Source organism: Trichechus manatus, unplaced genomic scaffold, assembly GCF_000243295.1.
Source record: "Trichechus manatus latirostris isolate Lorelei unplaced genomic scaffold, TriManLat1.0 scaffold00003, whole genome shotgun sequence".
NCBI lineage: Eukaryota > Metazoa > Chordata > Mammalia > Sirenia > Trichechidae > Trichechus > Trichechus manatus.
The window spans coordinates 36453269-36473362 of record NW_004443939.1 but is presented as its reverse complement, the minus strand read 5'-3'; the positions used below and the strand labels follow the sequence as shown (position 1 = coordinate 36473362).

The 20094-nt window shown below is 36.9% G+C and overlaps 1 protein-coding gene across 1 annotated transcript in view; it reads left to right on the top strand.

Annotated features, from left to right (window-relative positions):
- ZNHIT6 (zinc finger HIT-type containing 6) overlaps positions 1 to 20094 on the top strand; it is a 73150-nt gene that overhangs the window by 41816 nt on the left and 11240 nt on the right. The window contains exons 7-8 of the mRNA XM_004369120.2: positions 983 to 1063; positions 3117 to 3194. Coding sequence (XP_004369177.1) covers positions 983 to 1063; positions 3117 to 3194 — 159 coding nt within the window. The remainder of the gene's footprint in view (positions 1 to 982; positions 1064 to 3116; positions 3195 to 20094) is intronic.

The following is a 20094-nucleotide window of genomic DNA, read 5'->3' as shown; positions in this document are numbered from 1 at the left end:
TCTGTTCATGTAACGGCTCTTACTTCTCTAGGATATATTCCAAGGAGTGGGAGTGCTGGATTGTATGGTATTTCTATTTCTAGCTTTTTAAGGAAGCACCAAATTGATTTCCAAAGTGGTTGTACCATTATTTACATTCCCTCCAGCAGTGTATAAGTGTTCCAGTCTCTCCACAACCTCTCCAACGTTTATTATTTTGTATGTTTTGGATTCATGCTAGCCTTATAGGGGTGAGATGCTGTCTTGTTGTAGTTTTGATTTGCATTTCTCTAATGGCTAATGATCGTGAACATTTCTTCATGTGTCTTTTAGCCACCTGAATGTAAAGGACTTTCTTATTTCAACTTCATATACTACACTAAAATGGGGAAGGACTTATGTTTTACAGATGGAGTATATAGCACAACAGTATATATGGGCATGTATGAATGATAGAGGAAAATTGCTATTTCAGAACAATGTCTTAATTTTGTTTCTACAACTTTATAGTTTAAAACAATGTACATGTAGAAAAGTTGGAAAACATAAAACACTTTGTTCCCGGGGAAATTCATATCAATTTTTTAATCTGGCTTTGTGAATTGGAATGAATTCATTTGAGCATTCAGCGAAATTAGCATCATCTGAAACCTTTTGTAAGAGTTTTGATTTCTGAAAGTCTCACATCCTGACTTCTTTCATGTTTGAGCCCAGGTGTGTGCTAAAAGAAGCTTTGCATTTTTATAATTGATTTATAGGGAGCTTCTCAAAATGTTGTTCTTTAAGACCTTGTTAAGTGTGTCCAAGAAGTCTTTTTGAACTTTTTCCTAAGTAATTTTTGCTTAAAACAGTGTTACATTTTGCCAAGATTAAAATAAAAGGTCTGTGTTCAGTTATTTAAACAAAAAAGCCACAGGATTTAGTAATTCTAAGTTAACACCTTTAGTCGAAAATTATAAATGATAATGTGGGTTTTCTTTTCTTTTTTCTCTTTTCTGGGAAGAGTACCGGATAATAAAACTATTAATGACATCCTAAGAACTTACATTGATCCTGAAAAGTCTGATCCTGTAATTCGTCAAAGGTATGTTTTAAAATTGAAACTTTCTGAAATTATTAAAAATGTTCAGTTACTTGTTACGTGTACATTTATTGTGTAAAGCCATGATGTTTTATTAGAATGTGATATGTTAGTGTAATGTAATTTCTGCCACATTTCGTTGGTATTTAATCAAAGGTTTGTCAGGAACATTTACTGTTTACTGTGTTCAGATACTCTTTGAACTATCTTTCATGCATTCATTTAATCCTTACAATAGCCATATAAGGTAGATTACCATTATTATACCCATTTTACAGATGGGGAAACTAAGCCTTAAAGTGGTTAACCCTTTTAAGCTAGGATTTTTTCATATTTTGAATTTTTTTTGATGATGGCATGTGTTTTCAGTAGTGGAATGCATGCTTCCAAATTGAGTGTGTTGAGATTTTTGATTGGTAATACGAATTTTGAAAATTTCATGCGAGCATACTTTTTCCCACAAAACATTGGCTATAGTCTGGAGCAGTGTTTAGTGGGCTCCATCTGTCCCACGAATCTTTGGAGGGTAGCACCTTCCATTTTGTTACATTGGCTTTCCAGATATGACACATGCGCGCGCGCGCGCACACACACACACACACACACACACACAAACCCAAACCCACACCCACCAGGGCTCCCTAACTATCACACAGGAAGTCATAAATATGCTTATAAGGATCATCTAGCTGTACAAAAGCCAAAAGAGACAAAAGTTTGACCCAGTCACACTCCCTGGATGCACTGCCTCATACCTAAGCCTTCTACCTTAGTGAATTTTCGCCAAAGAATGTTTCTTTTTTCATCGTTACACAAGCCCCACTGGAGGGCAGCATATCCTTTTAAGTGGGAGAAGTAGCCTCCTGAGAAACCTGAGAACCCAAAAATGTTTTGGGGAGCATTCTGTCCCAAGAAACATAAAAAAGTTAAGTAATTTCATATAGCTAATAAGTGAGGGAGTCAGGATTCAAACCCAAGCCGTCTGGCATCAGACTCTGCGCTCTTTATCCTTGTACTAAACTACCTTTTAAGTTGAACCAAAGACCCTAAAATGAAAATTAAGAGTTTCCAAGTAACGGCTAAAGACAAGAAATCCTGATCATGCCAGGTATTCACAGAACTCAGTAAAGTACACTTTGCCTCCTGTCCAGAAATACAGCATGGACAAAAGTGGCTAATATGGCATAATGGAAAGATTTGGTCACGAATATCTGGGTTAAAATAGCTGGTTGTCTCCATTATTAGCTATGTGATCAGGAGGAAGTTACCTAACTTCTAGGCCTTGATTTTTTCCATCAGTAAAATAGGAATGATAATACCTACTAGATAGGGTTGTTATGAAGCTTAAAAGAAATAACATATACAAAGCACCTAATACAGGGCCAGCACATAGTGGGCAACTCCGACGAAAAGGAAGCTATTATTAAGAGTTTGAGTTATTAGCGGTCCTAGGCAGGAACCCAGCTGACTTCCTGTCACCAGATGATACTTGCTTGGGATATGAATACTTTATTTGGTTCCAGAGTAACCTGGTCTTTAAAATTTAGACTGAGTGGATTCTAAAATCTCTGATCCAATTCTATTTAAATCTCATTCTTCATTTGATTCAGGCTAGTACCCAAGTGAACTAGATCCATGTCCCATATCAGACTTTGTGACTGCTGCTGTGGTTGAGTTTTTTTTCCTTATAGTTGATAATCCAGTTATCATTAGTCATATACCTGACAGTAAGACATTTGGCACTGTTTAGATAAATGTTATTGTGTATTAGTTAGGTATTTGTCACTAAATGGAATAAGAAAGTTTAAAACTAGATAAAATATTCAGATTAATTTAGTCAAGTAGGTATTTCTTAAGTTATTTAATTGAAGAGAGAGAAGAAAAGTAATTTTTTATTCAGATCTTGGCTAGAAAATATCTCTAACCCCTTTTCTGTGCTTGGTTAGATGAATTTTAAGTATTATTAGCTGCTCTTAAATGCATAATCTTCATAAGACACTCCTGAAATATATTAAAAATCAAGTTTGCTTCATTTAATATGACCTTTTTATTTCAGGTTGAAAGCCTACATTCGCTCTCAGACTGGTGTCCAAATTTTAATGAAGGTTGAATGTGTACAGCAAAATTTAGTAAGGTAAAACTGCTCCCCCTCTCCATTTCTTTGATTTTTTTCTAATTTTGTATATAATTAAGTAGCTTGATTAGCATAAGTAGATAGTTATCATACTAATTAAATGATTATCAGCAAAACTTAAGACTTTTAAAAATGACTTCCAAATTAAAATTCTAAAATAATCACACTTATCATAATACAACATAAATTCAGTTGAAAAATTACCCTGGTTAAAATAATTTTTAAATATTGCCGTGTAGAACTAAAAGATTTCTAAGTCTCAATTTATTTCAAGAAATAGTTTATGCAAGAGACTTCCAGTGTTCAAATTCTTACCTTTTGGAAATGTAAAAATTTGTATGAGCAAGTGACCATAATGGAAGAACACTGCATAAAAATGTAAAGAGAATCAGATTTTAACAAACCGTCAGATTAGAGTGGGCTCTGCTCCTTTTTTAGTGGGATGATAAATTAGATTACACTAGATGACCTCTGAGGGTCTCTGCAAAGTCTGAAGTTGCTGTGTAAGCGCCGGTTATGCATCACATAGTGAATTGCAAAGCTCTGATCTTTAAAGACACCTGACGCTTTTTTCCCCCTTTTTTCCGTTGTTTAATTAAAACTATTTGATCCATTTCATACTAGACCAGTCTAGTGTGGTTAGACTTTTCTCAATTTGATTTGCTAGTATAACTTAGAGGTTTAAGAGTCCAAGCTGTGAAAAGTTGGGTTTGAATCACAGCTCTGCCTGCTATTGATTCTGTTATCTTGAGTAAATTACATAACCTCACTTGCCTTAGTTTCCTCATCTCTTAAATGACGATAACAATACAGGCATACCTCGTTTTATTGAGCTCTGCTTTATTGCACTTCGAAAATGTTGCATTTCTTACAAATTGTATGTTTGGCAACCCTACATCGAGCAAGTCTCTCAGCACCATTTTTCCAGCAGTGTATGTTCACTTCATGTCTCTGTGTCACATTTTGATAATTCTTGCAGTATTTCAGACTTTTTCATTATTGTTATATCTGTTATGGTGATCTGTGATCGGTGATCTTGATGTTACTATTGACATTGTTTTGGGGCACCGTGAACCGTGCCCATATAAAACAGTGAATTTAATTGATAAATGTGTGTGTTGTGACTGCTCTACCAGCTGGCTGTTTCTCTGTCTCTCTCCCTCTCCTCAGGCCTCCCTGTTCCCTGAAACATGAAATTAGGCCAATTACATTAGCTCTCAAGGCTTGAAAATAATCTTCTGCTCTCTGAGACCATTTAGGCAGTGGCCCTACCCTCCAGATTCTGGGTATTGGCCACATTAACCAGATTCTGAGTGGAGGCCCCTAGGCTCCGAACTTCAGCTATGCCTTGCAGGCCCAGTGGAACAGCAACTCTGCTCCCTCGAATTTGGTCAGTCCCATTTGCCTAGTACATCTCAGTGGCAAGTCCACCCTTTGAGACCCCAGAGGTCATGGCCCTACCCTTTGAGACTGAGGCAGCTCTGCTTCCTTTGTTCCTTGTCTCTTCAGGTTCTGTTTCCAGGTTCCTTGGCCTCTCAGCCCCTTGGCCTCATCACCAGAGTCTGCCCTGCTGGGGCAAGTGTTCCAGAGCTCTTTAACTCCACCAATAAGTGCCTGGAGGCACCTCACTCAGCCAGTGAATTTCAGCCAGAAGGCACTCAGCTCTGTTGCTCCATGGGTCAGCAAGCCTAGCTCCACCTATAAGTACTCAGAGGACCCCACTCTGCCAGGAAGCCTCCTGCCAAAGGCACCCAGCCCCCTTGCTCTGTGGGTCAGCTTCAGCGCTGCCTTGCACTGGTCTCCTTGTTCTGCTGCTACCGTTTCTCTGCTGCTGCTTCTTGCCATCTGCGCCATCTCCAGTGTAACATCTGTCTTCCCTTCCTTCTAAGTCCTCACCAGAATTGTCTTTAACATCTGTAATTCCACCAACAGTCTCTTCAAGGCAATCTAAGCTTTTACTGTTAGGCACTTTAAAACTCTTCCAGCCTCTATCCATTCACAATTTCAAAACTGCTTGCGCATTTTAGGGGTCTGTTAGAGCAGCACCCCGCTCCTGGTACCAAGTTCTGTCTTAGTCATCTAGTGCTGCTGTAACAGAAATACCCCCAGTGAGATGGCTTTAATGAAGAGAGATTTATTCTCTCACAGTCTAAGAGGCTAAAAGTCCAAATTCAGGGTGCCAGCTCCATGGGAAGGCTTTCTGTCTCTGTCAGCTCTGGGGAAGGGTCCTTGTCATCAATCTTCCCCTGGTCAAGTAGCTTCTCAGTGCAGGGACCCTTGGCCCAAAGGACACACACTCCAAGCTCTTCTTGCTTGGTGGTAATGAGGTCTCTATATGTCTGTCTGCTCACTTTTCTCTTGTATATCTCAAAAGAGATTGACTTAAGACACAACCTAATCTTGTAGATTGAGTCCTGCTTCATTAACACAACTGCCTATAATCCTGCCTCATTAAAGTCATAGAGGTTAGGATTTACGACTCATAGGAAAATCACATAAGATGGACAAAATGGTGGATAGTCACACAATACTGGGAATCATGGCCTAGCCAAGTTGACACATATTTTGGGGGAAACAATTCAATCCATGACATTCTCTTAGATATGGGACCCCAAGTGAAGACAGGATAGAAGGTTCTGTGATTTCTGCGAAGTTAATTCTCCAGAGTTACAGCATCCATCTAAGCCCAAATCAGTAATTTTGAAATGGAGATTCAACCACTTACATAATTCATGAACAATTCTGATGTAAAAGAAACTCTCAGATGACATTCTTCAGTTTCATTTAGCAAAGTCCTAAAATTAATTCCATGTAATTTATGTTTAAACAGAGCAGTTGCATTGTTCTCTTGGAATTTACCTCTGATCACTCATTAAGTAATTCTTCCTTCCTCTAGTATCTATGTTTCCTCTTACAAACTCAATTCTTCACCTGTACCATATTTTGTCTAATTAGTTCCTTTAAATGTTACTCATGTTTCATACCATGGTGTGCACTTGATGAGTATATTGTGACTTTAGTCTTACAGGCCTGCTAGGAGAACACCTCTGAGAGTCTTCATGAAAAATGAAATACCGTTTTGGATAGTTGTCTCTTCTATCTTTTTTAGGCCTGGAAACTAACTGCATATTCTCCCAGTCTTCTTCTGAGGACCTAGTGACAGTTTCTGTCTGACCATTCTAACACTTCTGCACCACTCTGAGCATTTGATCGCTCTGCATCCTCGGCTGCCAGTGTGGGCATAACATATGGGTGACTTCAGAAATTACTGCCTTGTCTTGGTTCAGGAAATCCTTTTTCCTCAGTGAGGTGGGGGGAATAAAACTGAATGCCTCATTTCCTTTGTATGTGCTTACCTGACCTTGAATAATTGTAAATAGTATCCATTGGCTACTATTTAATGGCTGCATGAATGTGATTATTTATAATTTAAATTAATAAGCCTGTACAGGCAGTTCCCGGTTTACGAACGTCTGACTTAGGGACAACTTTTACTTGCCCTTTAATGTTTTGTAAATTTGCCCTCACTTTGAAACGATTGAACCCCACTCACTACAAATTCTTCATCACAGTCACCTTCTCTTGCTGCATGCATAGCTTTTAAATCATTGAAGAGGCTTCAAGCCTTTTCTTGCACTAAAATAAGGTTAACTAAGAACCGATGCACCTGTTACTGACTTATAAATTTGACTTAGAGGCAGAGTTAGGAATGGATCTCATTTGTTACCTGGGGACTGCCTACATTTGAAACACCAGATTGCTTTTGCAGAATTAAATAAAAATATCTGTTTTGGTGAGTTTTAGCATCAGCTTGACCAGAGTCACTATATTTACCTATTTCGTTAGCCGAGTAATAAAACAGCTTTACCAAAACTGAAGAAAACAACTACTTTATTTTAGTACATTTCCTAACAGGAAAAAGTTTGGGTTTTATTTTTTTTATATATTTGCTTGCTTGCTTGCTTCTTTGTTGTTTCCATTTTTATTTTCTCTACTACCTGAAAGGGAAGGTTTGTTTTACTTCCATTTTAAGGCAGATTGGGCCGTGACCAGTGAAGAAATGTGCTGGCTGTACCAAGCTAGTCACACATGACTGTGGCAAAATACCCTCTTCTTCCAAAATTCAAGAAAACCAGAACAGTATATGATAAAAAGAAAATGTAGGATACTGAGTATTTTAAAATATACGATATAGGACAAACTGCTTGGGTCCAGATAGCAATCACTTTTAACTTGGAAATGTGTACTGTAGATCCATGAGAAGGCAAAGGGGATGGAAATAGCGTGTCCTGGCAGACCAGGATTTTCTAGGAGAGGGCAGAAATGCCTACAGAATGGCAGGATCCAGAGGGGAGCAGTTGGGGAAACAACTTTCATGCAGTAGCATAGAAAGAGATCAGGATACCGGGAGGCCAGAACCCAGAATACCAGTCAAATTGATGAGGCTTGTTTTTTAACAAAGAGCCAAAGTGGATGAACCTAAACGAAAAAATGTCAAAGAAGTGCACTGAAATGGAGGTCAGCTGACCTCGTTCTAGGCACTCATCTTCTCTGCTTCATCTTCCTTTTAGTCCCTTACTCTCTCTAATTGTATGACCTTCCTTCTTTAGGGTCCAAAAGAGGACCGGAGCTGGGCCTTAGATTAACCCTGTTAGTTCCCAAAGGGGAGGGAATGGTAGATTAATAAAGTAAAAGTGGGTGGTGTTGATTTTTGGGAGTGCCCAAAATAAACTGTTTTGAAACTAAACCTCAGCCAGAATGACTAACATGAAAAGTACTTGGATTTTACCCTATCTGTGTAGAAAGCTTATCCTTCAGATTTTCCCGTTTGAGTTGTTAGCTGAACTAAATGATAATTGAAAATACCAGCAAAGAAGAGGAAGCAGAGAAAAGGTTATGACACAGGGCCAGAGATCTTGGATTTAAACATTGCCCAACCATCTCCCCTCCCCCCACCAGTTAACTGAGTACTCATGGCATCATTTGGAGGCAATAATAATATCATAAATGTCAGTTGAGGGAGCTTTTATCCTGAAGGTAGAACTAAATTGGGGATAAGGTCCATCCTTTTATTTCTGATTATTAAGTCAGCCTCTAATTATGAATAATGGATTTAGATACTATGGGGATACATTTAGAAATAGATTTTTATTTTAATCAGGAACATTTTTAAGACACAGTGTTCTCCAAATAATGCATTCATAGGTAGACTAAGATGAGCATTTACATTTGATTGTATACAGGATTACAGTTCTGTCATTAAAGGGAAGTGCATTCAGAGAACATCTAAGTAAGATTATTATGGGTTATAAAATGTTAGGCTTCTAATTTAAGCATACTAAATAGGAGGATTTTATTATTTCCTGAAAAGTGCTTAGAAGGCAAAAACATGTAGTTTCCTTGTGGCTGTTTGATTTTAAATATATCCTACGATTTACAGCATTCCGGTAATTTTAGTGTATAGTCTTTTTACCAAGTATTTGGTGTTCCCTGTTTTCACTGGTTTTGTTTTCCATTCTTGGGGAATTTATGGCAATTGTCTCATGGTATGCTTGATCAGCCAGAGCAAACTGAATGTTTTCCAAGCTTTAGCTTTGTCATACATGACATTTTCTTTTAAATTTAGGGGATCATACAATGCGTTTCTGACCCTAAGGAGTTTGTTGTTGATCCATTTGAGTTTTCTTTCCAGAATACACAGGACTTGAATCTGTCTCTTATAATAAGTTAATACAGCTTAATAATAAATTCATTAATTCATTCAGCAGTCTCTTAGTAAGCAGCCACTATGGGACTATAGCAGTAAAAACCATTCCTGCCCCCCATTTACGTAAGTACGTTTATGTAAGGTACTTGTGTCAGTAAAGCCACACGTGCCCTTTTGCCACATTATTTCTTACTAGCTTTCCATTCTCAGAAAGTAAATAAATGGTTTTGAACCAGAAAACGTTTATGTTGGGTGAGGCCAGGTACTATCAGAGGGCAGCTCACTTAAATTATTACTGACTGAGGCCTTTAGAAAGCAGCCAACTTTGATACTGTCCCTTCAATTGTAATATTCCAGATCTACTCAAGTTTTAAGCATATATTTTACCTTCACTTATTAATGAAATTATTTATTTTTCATAAAGAAACCCAGACACATTTTCTGTTCTTTACATTTACTTTGCTGCTTTGATGTTTCTCTAAGTTCCTGGTTTGATAAAGACATGGTTTAAGCTGTTATAAGATGATTCTTTCCAAGTTTATTCAGAAACCATTATAAGTACATTCAATCTTTCAGGCATATAAAATGAATAGGGTACAGTTCAGCTGTAATGGGGAAAACAGACACACATACATACGCTATAGTAGACCTGTTTCTAAGTACTCTGAGGCTACGGGGAAGGGAGCAGCTGTCCTTGTGTCATCATAGAAGGCTTTGTAGAGGATATAATGTTTGATCCTTACTGAAGGTGAACAGGCCGTGGCTAGGGGAGACTGTCAATCCAGGCAGAGGGGAATAGAAGGTACAGGCAGCCCTGAGATACGTAAGGGCATGCATGCTGTCTTGTAAAAAGGCAAGTAAGTGACTCAAGGAGGTTGAATAATATAGATGTATGGAGAGCAGTAGTTTAAAACATTTTTAAAAATGAGATTGAAGAGGTAGTTTGGGACCCAACTGTAATGCTAAGTTTGGATCTCATCCCATTGGCAGTAAGCAGCTATAAAAATCAAGTGAAGAGTCAGTAGGACTTGGTGACCAGTTGGCTTTAGGAAGCAATAAATAGGAAGCAAGAAGCAAAGGTGACTGCAGTCTCTGGCGTGGATGCTGTTTATGGAGAGACAGAGTTAAAGTCTAGAAAAGCTTAGGGCATGTTGAGTTACAAGTAGAAGTGGCATCATTTTCTGGAACATTATTTTCAAAAGGAATGACCTCTCTATCCTTTATTATTAGGACCCCTTCAGAGTGAAATTATATCATATTCCAGTAAGAAACTAATACAGTAAAACCTGCAACATTTGGAACCAGTGTAAGGCAGAAACCTGTCAGAGGAGGAAAACTCAAATATTTTCCACTAAAAGAAGTGATAGAAAAGTCATAAGACTGCACACTGTCAAACACAGAAAACTTCCAAGACCCAGAAAAACAAGGCAATCCCATTGAGTTCTGGCTCTCATAGGTTTCATTGTATTATCCTACCAGAATAATGGAGCAGACCTTCTTATTTTACTTGAAGACATTCCAGATTAGCCTTTTAGACCAAAATCTCACCATTACAGATACTAAATTCACTAAACCACTACTTCTCAAACCTAACTCAAATTATGAGATGCTCTAAAATAATCTTTTTGCTTTTAACCCAAACCTACATCAAAGCAGATTTTCTGTAAAGTCAGTGTTTTAAATTTGATACAGACCTTGGAAAATTACTAAGCTTGTTTGTCCATCTGAAAGTGGAGATCAAGACAGGCTTGATATTGCAATGTTGTGAAGATTAATTTGTCAACTACTTTGCATAGTGCCTGACACATAACAAATTGCTCTCAGTAAATATGTATTATCCATGTATTATGAGTTGCAACTAGAAAAACATTCAGGCCGGCATCTTACTGAACTGACTCAGTGAATGTGAGAGGTTTTACTTTTCATTTTTTTCTGGAGATTACTTAATAAAAGGAGGAAATCTGTTTAAAATGATAAGTTCCACATGGCTGGCAGTTGACTGTATCACACATTACTTTTTTTTTTAGTAACTTCTTTCAGCCAAATAGTTTCTTATACTTCTCTGAAGTACTGTAAATTCAATATTAGTTATGCTCCCACCAGCCCACTCACCACTAACCACAAGGGGGCAGATACCCAATCAAGTTAGTTTACATTTCTTTTGACATAAATTGGATATTAGAAGAATATGAGGTTTCAGGAGCTTGTTTATTTAAGATGTCGTCACTATTATTTCTGTACAAATCGCTCCTAAATCTACCTAAATTTTCAACCTTTCTCACAAGCTCTAAATCCAGGTTTCCAGCTACCTTCACTTATACATCTCATTAAATCTTTAGCTCAACATGTCTAGATCTCATCCCACCGCATCCTTTGCTTCCTGATTTGTGTGTCTGTGTTTGTTTTAAATGAGGATTAAAGGGGCTGTGTTCCTGGCATCTAATCAACAATCAACAAATGTTGATACTCTTCCCTGTTACTGGCATTGTCATTCTTTTAGTAAATCAGGCAAAGGACCTTGGTCTGTCCATGACTTCTTTGCAACTTCTTTCTTGCTGCCCTGCATTACATAATTGATCTGCATAGTAAGTTTTCCGTATGTTCTCTTCCCCTATGCCTGTTGGTATTCAGTAGAGCCCTTACACAAACTGTTATCCCCTTTCCCCAAACTGGATGTAATTTCTTTATCCTTTGAACCTCAAAAAATGTTTTTGCTTTTCAAGGATTTCTACAATCCTGTCTTGTATTTTATCCCAATAAAATTTATCACATAAGACAATAAACTCTCCTTTGAGGACAGTGACTTCCTTAGGCATCTTCATCTCTTTATTTCCTGCAGTACTTAGTGACTTTCCCATAGTAGGAGCTCAAGTCTTAATTTTTTTAATAAGTTATATACCAAGTCACTTAAAAGTATGTGTGCCTGCTAATACTAGGTGTCACTATCGCTTTAATAGTCCAAAAACAGAGCTTGGACAATTTTCTCTGCAAAGGGCCAGATAGTAAACGTTTTTACAGTCCCTGTTGTAATTACTCAACTCTGCTGTTGTAGTACAAAAACAACCATAGTTAATATGTAAATAAATGGGCATGACTGTGTTCCAATAAAACTTTATTTACAAAAACAGACAGTGGGCCAGATTTGACCTGCTGGCTATAGTTTGCTGACCCACGCTCTAAAGGATTATTTCATTGGTCATTTGTAACCTTATGTTATTTAACCAGTTGGAGACCTCATTTCTCAATACGTAAAGTGAGAGAGATTAGAGAGAGCAAGATTATAATAAATTACTTAAAGTTACTTCAGAAAAAGTAGCATCTGCTCAGAGAGTAAGCTTTTTGATATATGAACTTGACCTGAAGTATGAATGAGTTAAGATTGGTCAAGTCTGTATTTTTTATTTATTCAGTTAATATTCATTGAGCCTCTTCCATGTGCAAGCACAGTGCTAACCCTAGGGGTTACATAAAAAACCAAAACCAAAGCCGTTGCCATCGAGTTGGTTTTGACTCATAGCAACCCTATAGAACAGAGTAGAACTGCCCCATAGGGTTTCCAAGGCTGTAATCTTTACAGAAGCAGACTGCCACATCTTTCTCCTGTGCAGCAGCTGGTGGATTTGAACTGCTAACCTTTCAATTAATACCCAAGCGCTTAACCTCTGCACCACCAGGGCTCCTTAGCAATTGCATAGACATCTAAAAGGATAGTCCTCAAAGAGCACAGAGCTCACAGTCTAGGAGAGGAGATGGATATGTGGTACATGCTGCAATGAATATATATTCAACATATAAGGCATAACAGGTAGCCAGTGGAGGGTGTGGGCATCTTTGCATGGACACCCCAGGCTTGTCATTTTTGATAGACACACATACCTTCACTCTGCTTCCAAAATTTGGCGTATAAAACCAAGAGTCTAGACTTTAAACCCAAGCCAAAATTAAAACATTATCTAGGCTTTGACTGTCACAGACGAGTATTACTCTTCTTGGGGTATTACCCGATTGTACTTTCACAGGTTCTGTTAGTCACTTCCCACAGCACTTGCTGTATTTAATACTTTTAGAATACTTTTTGTCTGAAAAGCAACCAGCAAAAGTATGAGCTATTTTTCTTGGATGATTTTATTTCCATGCCAACAGAGAGGATATTTTTTAAACTAAAAAAAAAAACTAAACTTACTTTACTTTCTTTGGATCTTTATGAATCGTTAATATGAAATTTTTAAATCACTTTCAGCGAAGTGAAGAGGTATGGTACTTTTTCCTATGTCCTTTTAGAGAAATTGGTTTTGTTTATGAAAAGACCTCCTAATGATCCTATAACACTATGCTAGTGAAGGATAAGACCCACCTACCTCTTTTTTTTGGCCCACCAGCAAGAAAAGACCCTCTTCTGCCTTAGAGTAAAGCAGGCCTCCCAGCTCGTGTTACTTGCCAGTCTCTCAACTCTGCCTGACGGGATACCACTTTTCAACCCTAGTTGATCCTGAGAGCCTTGTCTCTTGGTTTCCTCATCCCAGAGTCCTGCCAGGTCCCTCCATGCCCCTACTGGCCAGTTATTCTCCCTTATCATAAACATCTCCCCAGTTGAGCACATAATCTGTGTTCTCTTACTATAGCAGTGCTTCTGAGATTTCAGTGTCTATCATAATCATCTAGGACAGCTAGTAAAAATATAGGTTCCCAGCGTACCCTCAGAGGTTCTGGTTTAATAAATCTAACATAGGACCCAGAAACTTGCATTTTTTTTGCAATCTCTGCCTCCTAGGGGACCTTGATATATAAGTGATCCCTGGGACCACACTTGAGAAACTGGCCAGGGTGGGAAGCTCCTTGAGGACATTTTGGGATCCCGTACAGTGCCTAACGTAATGTATTTTATTTAATAAGTGTTTGGTAGATGTCAGTTCAGTTGATTTGTTGAAGTTGTGGTAAAGAAATGGGTTATTTGATATCAGGATGAATTTTTTTGAATCAAATATTTTATGCCATTAAAAATACTAGCCTGTAACCTTTGCCCAATTAAACTAGAAAGGGAAAATTAAATGATCTTGGTTCAGGTTTACGTAGAATGATTGGAGAATTTACTTTCAAGGTATTCTAAATAGAAAATGTGTAGTATCTAGTTAAAAATTGGAATTAAAAAAAATCCTGCCTTTAGAAAACTGAAGGTCTTGAAAGTAAAGATTATTTTGATAACAATAACAATGGTACAGTATTAAATATATTAGAGAACACTAAAAGAATTCTTAAAGTTCTACAAATAATATTAACTACTTTCAGATGCCTTGTTTTATATACATAGCCAGGAAACATTTCTGCCTTTTAGGTAGATCCTTTGCAAATAACAGTGATAAAGGAAGGGTTAGTGAATAACAGCAGTTTGCTTTCTAAATGGGATTACTTAAACTTTCTCTTGTGTTCCTTTTGGAATTTACTTGTGTGAATGTCTACTGTAGAAATAAATGGGGGAAGATCACTTAATTCCCCTAAGAATCTTCGGTAAACAACCTTGCATCTAATAGAAGATGCTGTTGTTGGCACTCATCCAGCACATTTAGAGATGCATTTCCAATAAAACTTTACTTTAAATGTTTAATCACTCTCTGTCAACATTTATAATATACTTGTGTTGTTTTAATCGATTTATTAATAGTAGTTTAAATTATGTGGTCCAGAAGTAATTTTAGCATTTAAAGCCTTAAGGTCATAGGTAATGAAATTAAAAATTTAATTTACGTACACGTTTTTATTGCAGAGAAGTATGGTCAAGTAATCAATAAAAGATTTCCAAGCATAAAAATATATTTAGGCTAAAATTCTGTGAGAGAATTGGAATGAAAATACAAATCCAAGGAGAAAAGAAATAGTATAAAATTCTTAACTATGACAGAAGTACTGTTCATATACTTTTTAAATGGATCATATTGGTATCAAATTTCCATGGTATTTAGATTGTAGTTGATCCACTTACGAGTGATGTTACGGTTTCATTTTATATCATGAATATTTACAATATACCATAAACTATATACTTTACATCTATTTAAACTTAACAAGCAAAGATTTAAAATGAAATTTTAGATCTCTGTTTTAAAATGTACAAAAGCATACATTGTTTTCTAAAATTATTTTAGGATATGTGTAAGCAAAAATTTAGGAAGACCCAGAATAAGTTTTTCCAAACACAGAACAATGTTTGCTACAAGGGTGAATTAAAATCAAGGTTAAATCTGGAGGCTAATAGGTGATGCCTTTATTAAATATAGTAAGTATTGAAAACAACCTTTTATTGGGTGCCTACTATTTTTTAGGTTCTCTGTTAAAAACTTTACATGAATTATAATTATGTTATAGATACATTATACATCACAATTATAATTGTATAGAGAACCCTGTGTCAACTATGTAACCACTAGATGATGGAACCTAGATCCAAACCTAGGCCTGCCTGCCTTCAGAGCGTTAGTATGTTGTTTGCAATATAGTACGTGCTTCTCAGCACCATAATGGCCGTAATACATGTTCTTAGATTATGTGAAGTCCAACCCCACTTCTTTGTTAGACCTTTTCGGGATTATTGATTATTTCTCAAAGTCAGAGTCAGTTCTCAAGGTCAAAGTTATAATCAGTGTGAGTATGTGTTCAAAATGGTATTAACCTTTCACCACATTTTGGGTCTAGGCTCAGGAACAAAGGAAACAACTAACCATTTGAGGACTAAAAAACGTTAGAATCAAACTGAAGGATATCCATGCACATAAAGGAAAATTTAGACCAGAATGTTAAACATTTTTATCATCTCAGAGATGGCACTCTTCCATTGGTGGAATGAAATGAACATTTAGCATTCTCCTGGAAACAGTTTTATGATAAGAATTGTATACTTAACTCTAGACAAGCCGAGGCTCATCTAGTTAGCACAGCTGGGTGAGTGTTTACAGGATAGATGCGAACACAACTATTGAAGTCTCAGCAACTGTGAATTTGAGAACTTTAATTTGAGAGGCTATGCTGAAGAGTAGATCCAAAGTAATATAATGGTCAAATTCTTTGCAGATTACAAGCCTGCAGTTTCCATAATGATGATCTCATTTCAGATATGTACTATTTTGATTATTGGTTAAGAGAATTATGTGCAATATAAAATGAGAGTTTTCTGTAAAAACTTGGGAAATGTTTTAACTCTTACTTGGTATTAATCCACTAAATTTATCTGTGCTAGGTATGGTATATAATATTTTGTAGCCAACTTTCTTTTCTTCGGAGGGAATAATGACATGAGTAATTGAAGTTTCTAAGTGATTCAACTATTTCATTTTAGCCGAATAGCTTGAGCCTCCTCTCTAACCAGAGCTTTCACTGTAATTTATTATAAATACCAAAACTGTATGACTTCTACCTGTATCCCCATATCCACCCTCTATTCAGTCTTGTAGACACCTAGCTTATTCCTGTCTCCACCTCGTGTGTGGGTGTGTTTCCGAGAAAGCTTTCATCATTTTCACCTTTAGTAAATACCTAATAGTTCACTGCTGTATTTCCAGGACCTACAACAGTGTCTGCTGCATGATAGTTGCTCAGTAAATATGTGTTGAGTGAGGAATGAATGAACGAACAAACAATTGAGTAAAGGAGATCACAAGACCTGTTTTCTAGTACCAACTCTTCATCTCCCTGAGTGATTCTGAGTAAGCTACTTAACTTCTCAGGACTTCAGTGTTCCCACCTAGAAAACAAAGACTGAATTAAGTTCCTGCCAATTCTAAAAATAATGCTCTGTGGTGTAGTTACACCATGAGTCGGAATCAACTTGACGACAACTAGCGACAACAACAGTAGTTAATTCATGAACTATTTAACCTGCCTGTAAGTAAGCAAAAATTTATTTGAGGAACCTTGTCATATTTTACAAAATGATGCTTCCTAATAAAGATTGAAGATGTAAGAGTCTGTATTGATAAGACTCTTGCATTCAGTTTAGTTGCAGAAGAAATGTATATTTTGAAAGGTCATAGCCTTGAAAGCCCTATGGAGCAATTCTACTCAGCACACATGGGGTCACCATGAGTCAGAATTGACTCAATTGCAGCTAATGACAACATATCTTCGTTACCTAGCAGACTACCTGTACATGGTAGACAGTAAATATTTCAGAAATTAATTGATGAATAAATGCCAGGTACTGTACTTGGCAACGTTTTCACATGCTTTGTTTGATTCTCTTACAGTACTTATCTCTACAAGAGAGGACTCTTAGGTTCTGAGAAATTGACTAACCCAAGGGAACCAAGTTATGATTTTGAACTCAGGTCTGTTTGTTTACAGAGTTTGTACTTTTTGTGCTAACTAGAAACCCTAGTGGCGTGGTGGTTAAGAGTTCGGCTGCTAACCAAAAGGTTGGCAGTTTGAATCCACCAGATGCTCCTTGGAAACCCTGTGGGGCAGTTCTATTCTGTCCTGTAGGGTTGCTATGAGTCGGAATCGAGTCGGTGGCAACAGGTTTTTTTTTTTTTTTTTTTTTAAACATATTAACAGGTTATAGTTTAGACTCCATGTGTGTCAGAGCAGAACTGTGCTCCATAGGGTTTTCGGTGGCTGATTTTTCAGAAGTAGACCATCAGGGCTTTCTTCCAGTGCCCTACCTGGTGGACCCAAAACTCCAACTTTTTGAAGCAGAGCACATTAACCGTTTGCACCACCCAGGGACTCCTCCCACCATTATAATTAGGAAAACTAAATCCCCTTAAGGAGTCAGAGCTCAGGACCAGTGATAAGATTGGAACCCAGGCCTTCTACATTTAAAAGTAATTGAGGTTATAAGTGAGGATTAGAAAAGACTCTAAAGAAATGGCAACTAGAACAAGTCAGACCTTGTAAGGTCCTCTTTAAAGCATGTTTTAAAATGAGTAATCGGTCACTTTATTTCATCACGTCTGTAGCTTTCATATCATGGTTAGACTTCGTCTGAAGGGTTGAACTTTCTCAGTTGAGGCATATGTCTGCAGTACACAACTCACAGCTGGTGCCCCAAGTTAAGCACGTGTATGTCGTCCTCATTGCAGATACATAAAAACCCCAAAACAAAGTGCAGCAAACCACTAATTCAGTTATTGCGTTTTTTTTTTTTTTTTAATGTGAAAGCTAAGACTAGATAAGAAAAAAAAATGTCATAAGATCTGTTTCTAATGTGACTTGGACATTATGAGTTGCAAAAATTGTTACACAGGAATATTATTTGGAGAAATTTTAAATACTAGCGTTTATTTTAAAATAGAAGAGTTAAAACTGGTGGACACCTGTGCCTAGCTTTGTTTTGTACATTTTAATTTGAGCTTACGTATCGTTTTTCTCCATCTATTATGGTGCTTGCTTCATTAACAACGTAGTTTTTTTCTTCTCTTTTAATATGTTGATTTGAAAGTGAGATTGTTTACTTCGTTAATTCTCTATTAAAGTAAGTTTAGGACTTTTACGTTTGCATTATATTAAAGAAATTTGATAAGTGTAAATGTAAAACATTTAGCTGTCAGATAACAATAAAGTGATTTATATGAAGGCTAATTAAAGGGGGAAAAAAAGTCAAAGTTTCATCTTTGTACTTTTGGTATTAGGTGCAGTTTTAACCCAGAAACCTAGATTGAGAAATAAATTCAACTATGAAGAATGTAGGTTAAGTGCTGCCTTTGGCAGATAAGTACCATTAATTGTAGAATTTTAGAGCTGGAGAAATCTTGGTGATCATTTCATACAGTGACCTTATTTTATAGTGGGAAAATACTGGCCTAAGGACTAGCTACTAGATTGTTAAATTTGGAGAATATTTAAACTTAGTTTTAGTATTTTTTAAGGCATAGGAAGATGATGACCCAAGGGATGTCATGATTAGATGGGAAATTTGTGACTTTCCTTTTTTTTTTTTAAACTCTTGGTCTCTTTGAGTTTGGAGGAATAAAAAAAGGCACCCTAATTTGCTAATAAAGTGCAGAGAACGAAGTTCAAGAATTTGGCCAGTTTCTTTGAAAGTTAGTCATAGAGCCAAGATTAAAAGCACACCCTTGAGTATCAGAATGACTTTTATTTACATAATGTCAGTCCGAGTAACACCTTTTTTGCTTACTGAGCCATGCTGCCCTCATAATGCCCCTGTGAAGCTGCCTAGAGCAGGGTCAGCTAGCAAGCCCGGGGCGGGGTGGGGTGGGGTGGGGGTGGTGAACAAGTGAAATAACAAGAGAAGTCTTACTGTGTCCCTAAGGGCAAGAGAAAAGACAAATGTTGTTATCGTAATTCTTCCAACCTATAGTAGTTTGTCTTACAGTAGTAGAGCCTTTCTACTAATGGAAATTTCAAAAAGATAAAGCTGTCACTTAGGATTCAGTGGTTTAATGACTTGCAAAGGAGTTGAAGCCTTAATGTTTCAGGCAGTGCGAAGGTGGACCTTCTAAAATTTGCCTTGAGATAATGGAAAGAGAAACATGACATTAAAGCACTTTTAGCTTCTTGGAAGTAAATGTGATATAAAATGATGGTGTGAAGGTTGTACTAAAAGTTGTAAGGCTACACTTAAAATGCAGAATGCACATAAGGCAAGTATGTGTTTCAGCACTTACATAATAAATGTCACTTTTTGTTTTTAAAAAAGTTCATTGACTTGTCATTTACTAAAGTTTCTGTAAGAATGTATAATTATTTTAGGTAAATATAAGTGTAAAACCTGATGGGTTCATGATTTGACTAAATAAGCTAACAGTTTCTATGTTTTATCATTTGTCCCTCACAATAACTCTCTGAGATGAGACTGTCATTATGTCCATTTTCAAGCATGGAAATTTGGGTTTAGAGAAATTAAGCAGCCTTCCCCAAATCACAGACCAGTAAGTGATAGAGCCAAGAGTTTAACTCAGAGTGTTAGACTCCAAACCCAAGTAACTACTACAAGTTGCTGCTTCGCTTAACTAAACTCCAGCTCCATAAAATGCCACTCCTATTTGTGCTTGATAACTTTTCTTCAGTTTTCTTAACCATGGGTAGATATTAATGGTAGACTAAGAGTAACCATTAGTAGTAGAAAAATCAAAGAAACTCAGAATTTTAGCTGAATGATTATTTAGTGAAGTCTGACCTCCTAATATAATAGACTAGAAAACTGAAGTCCAGAAGTTTACTGACACTTAATAGCTATAAAGCTGT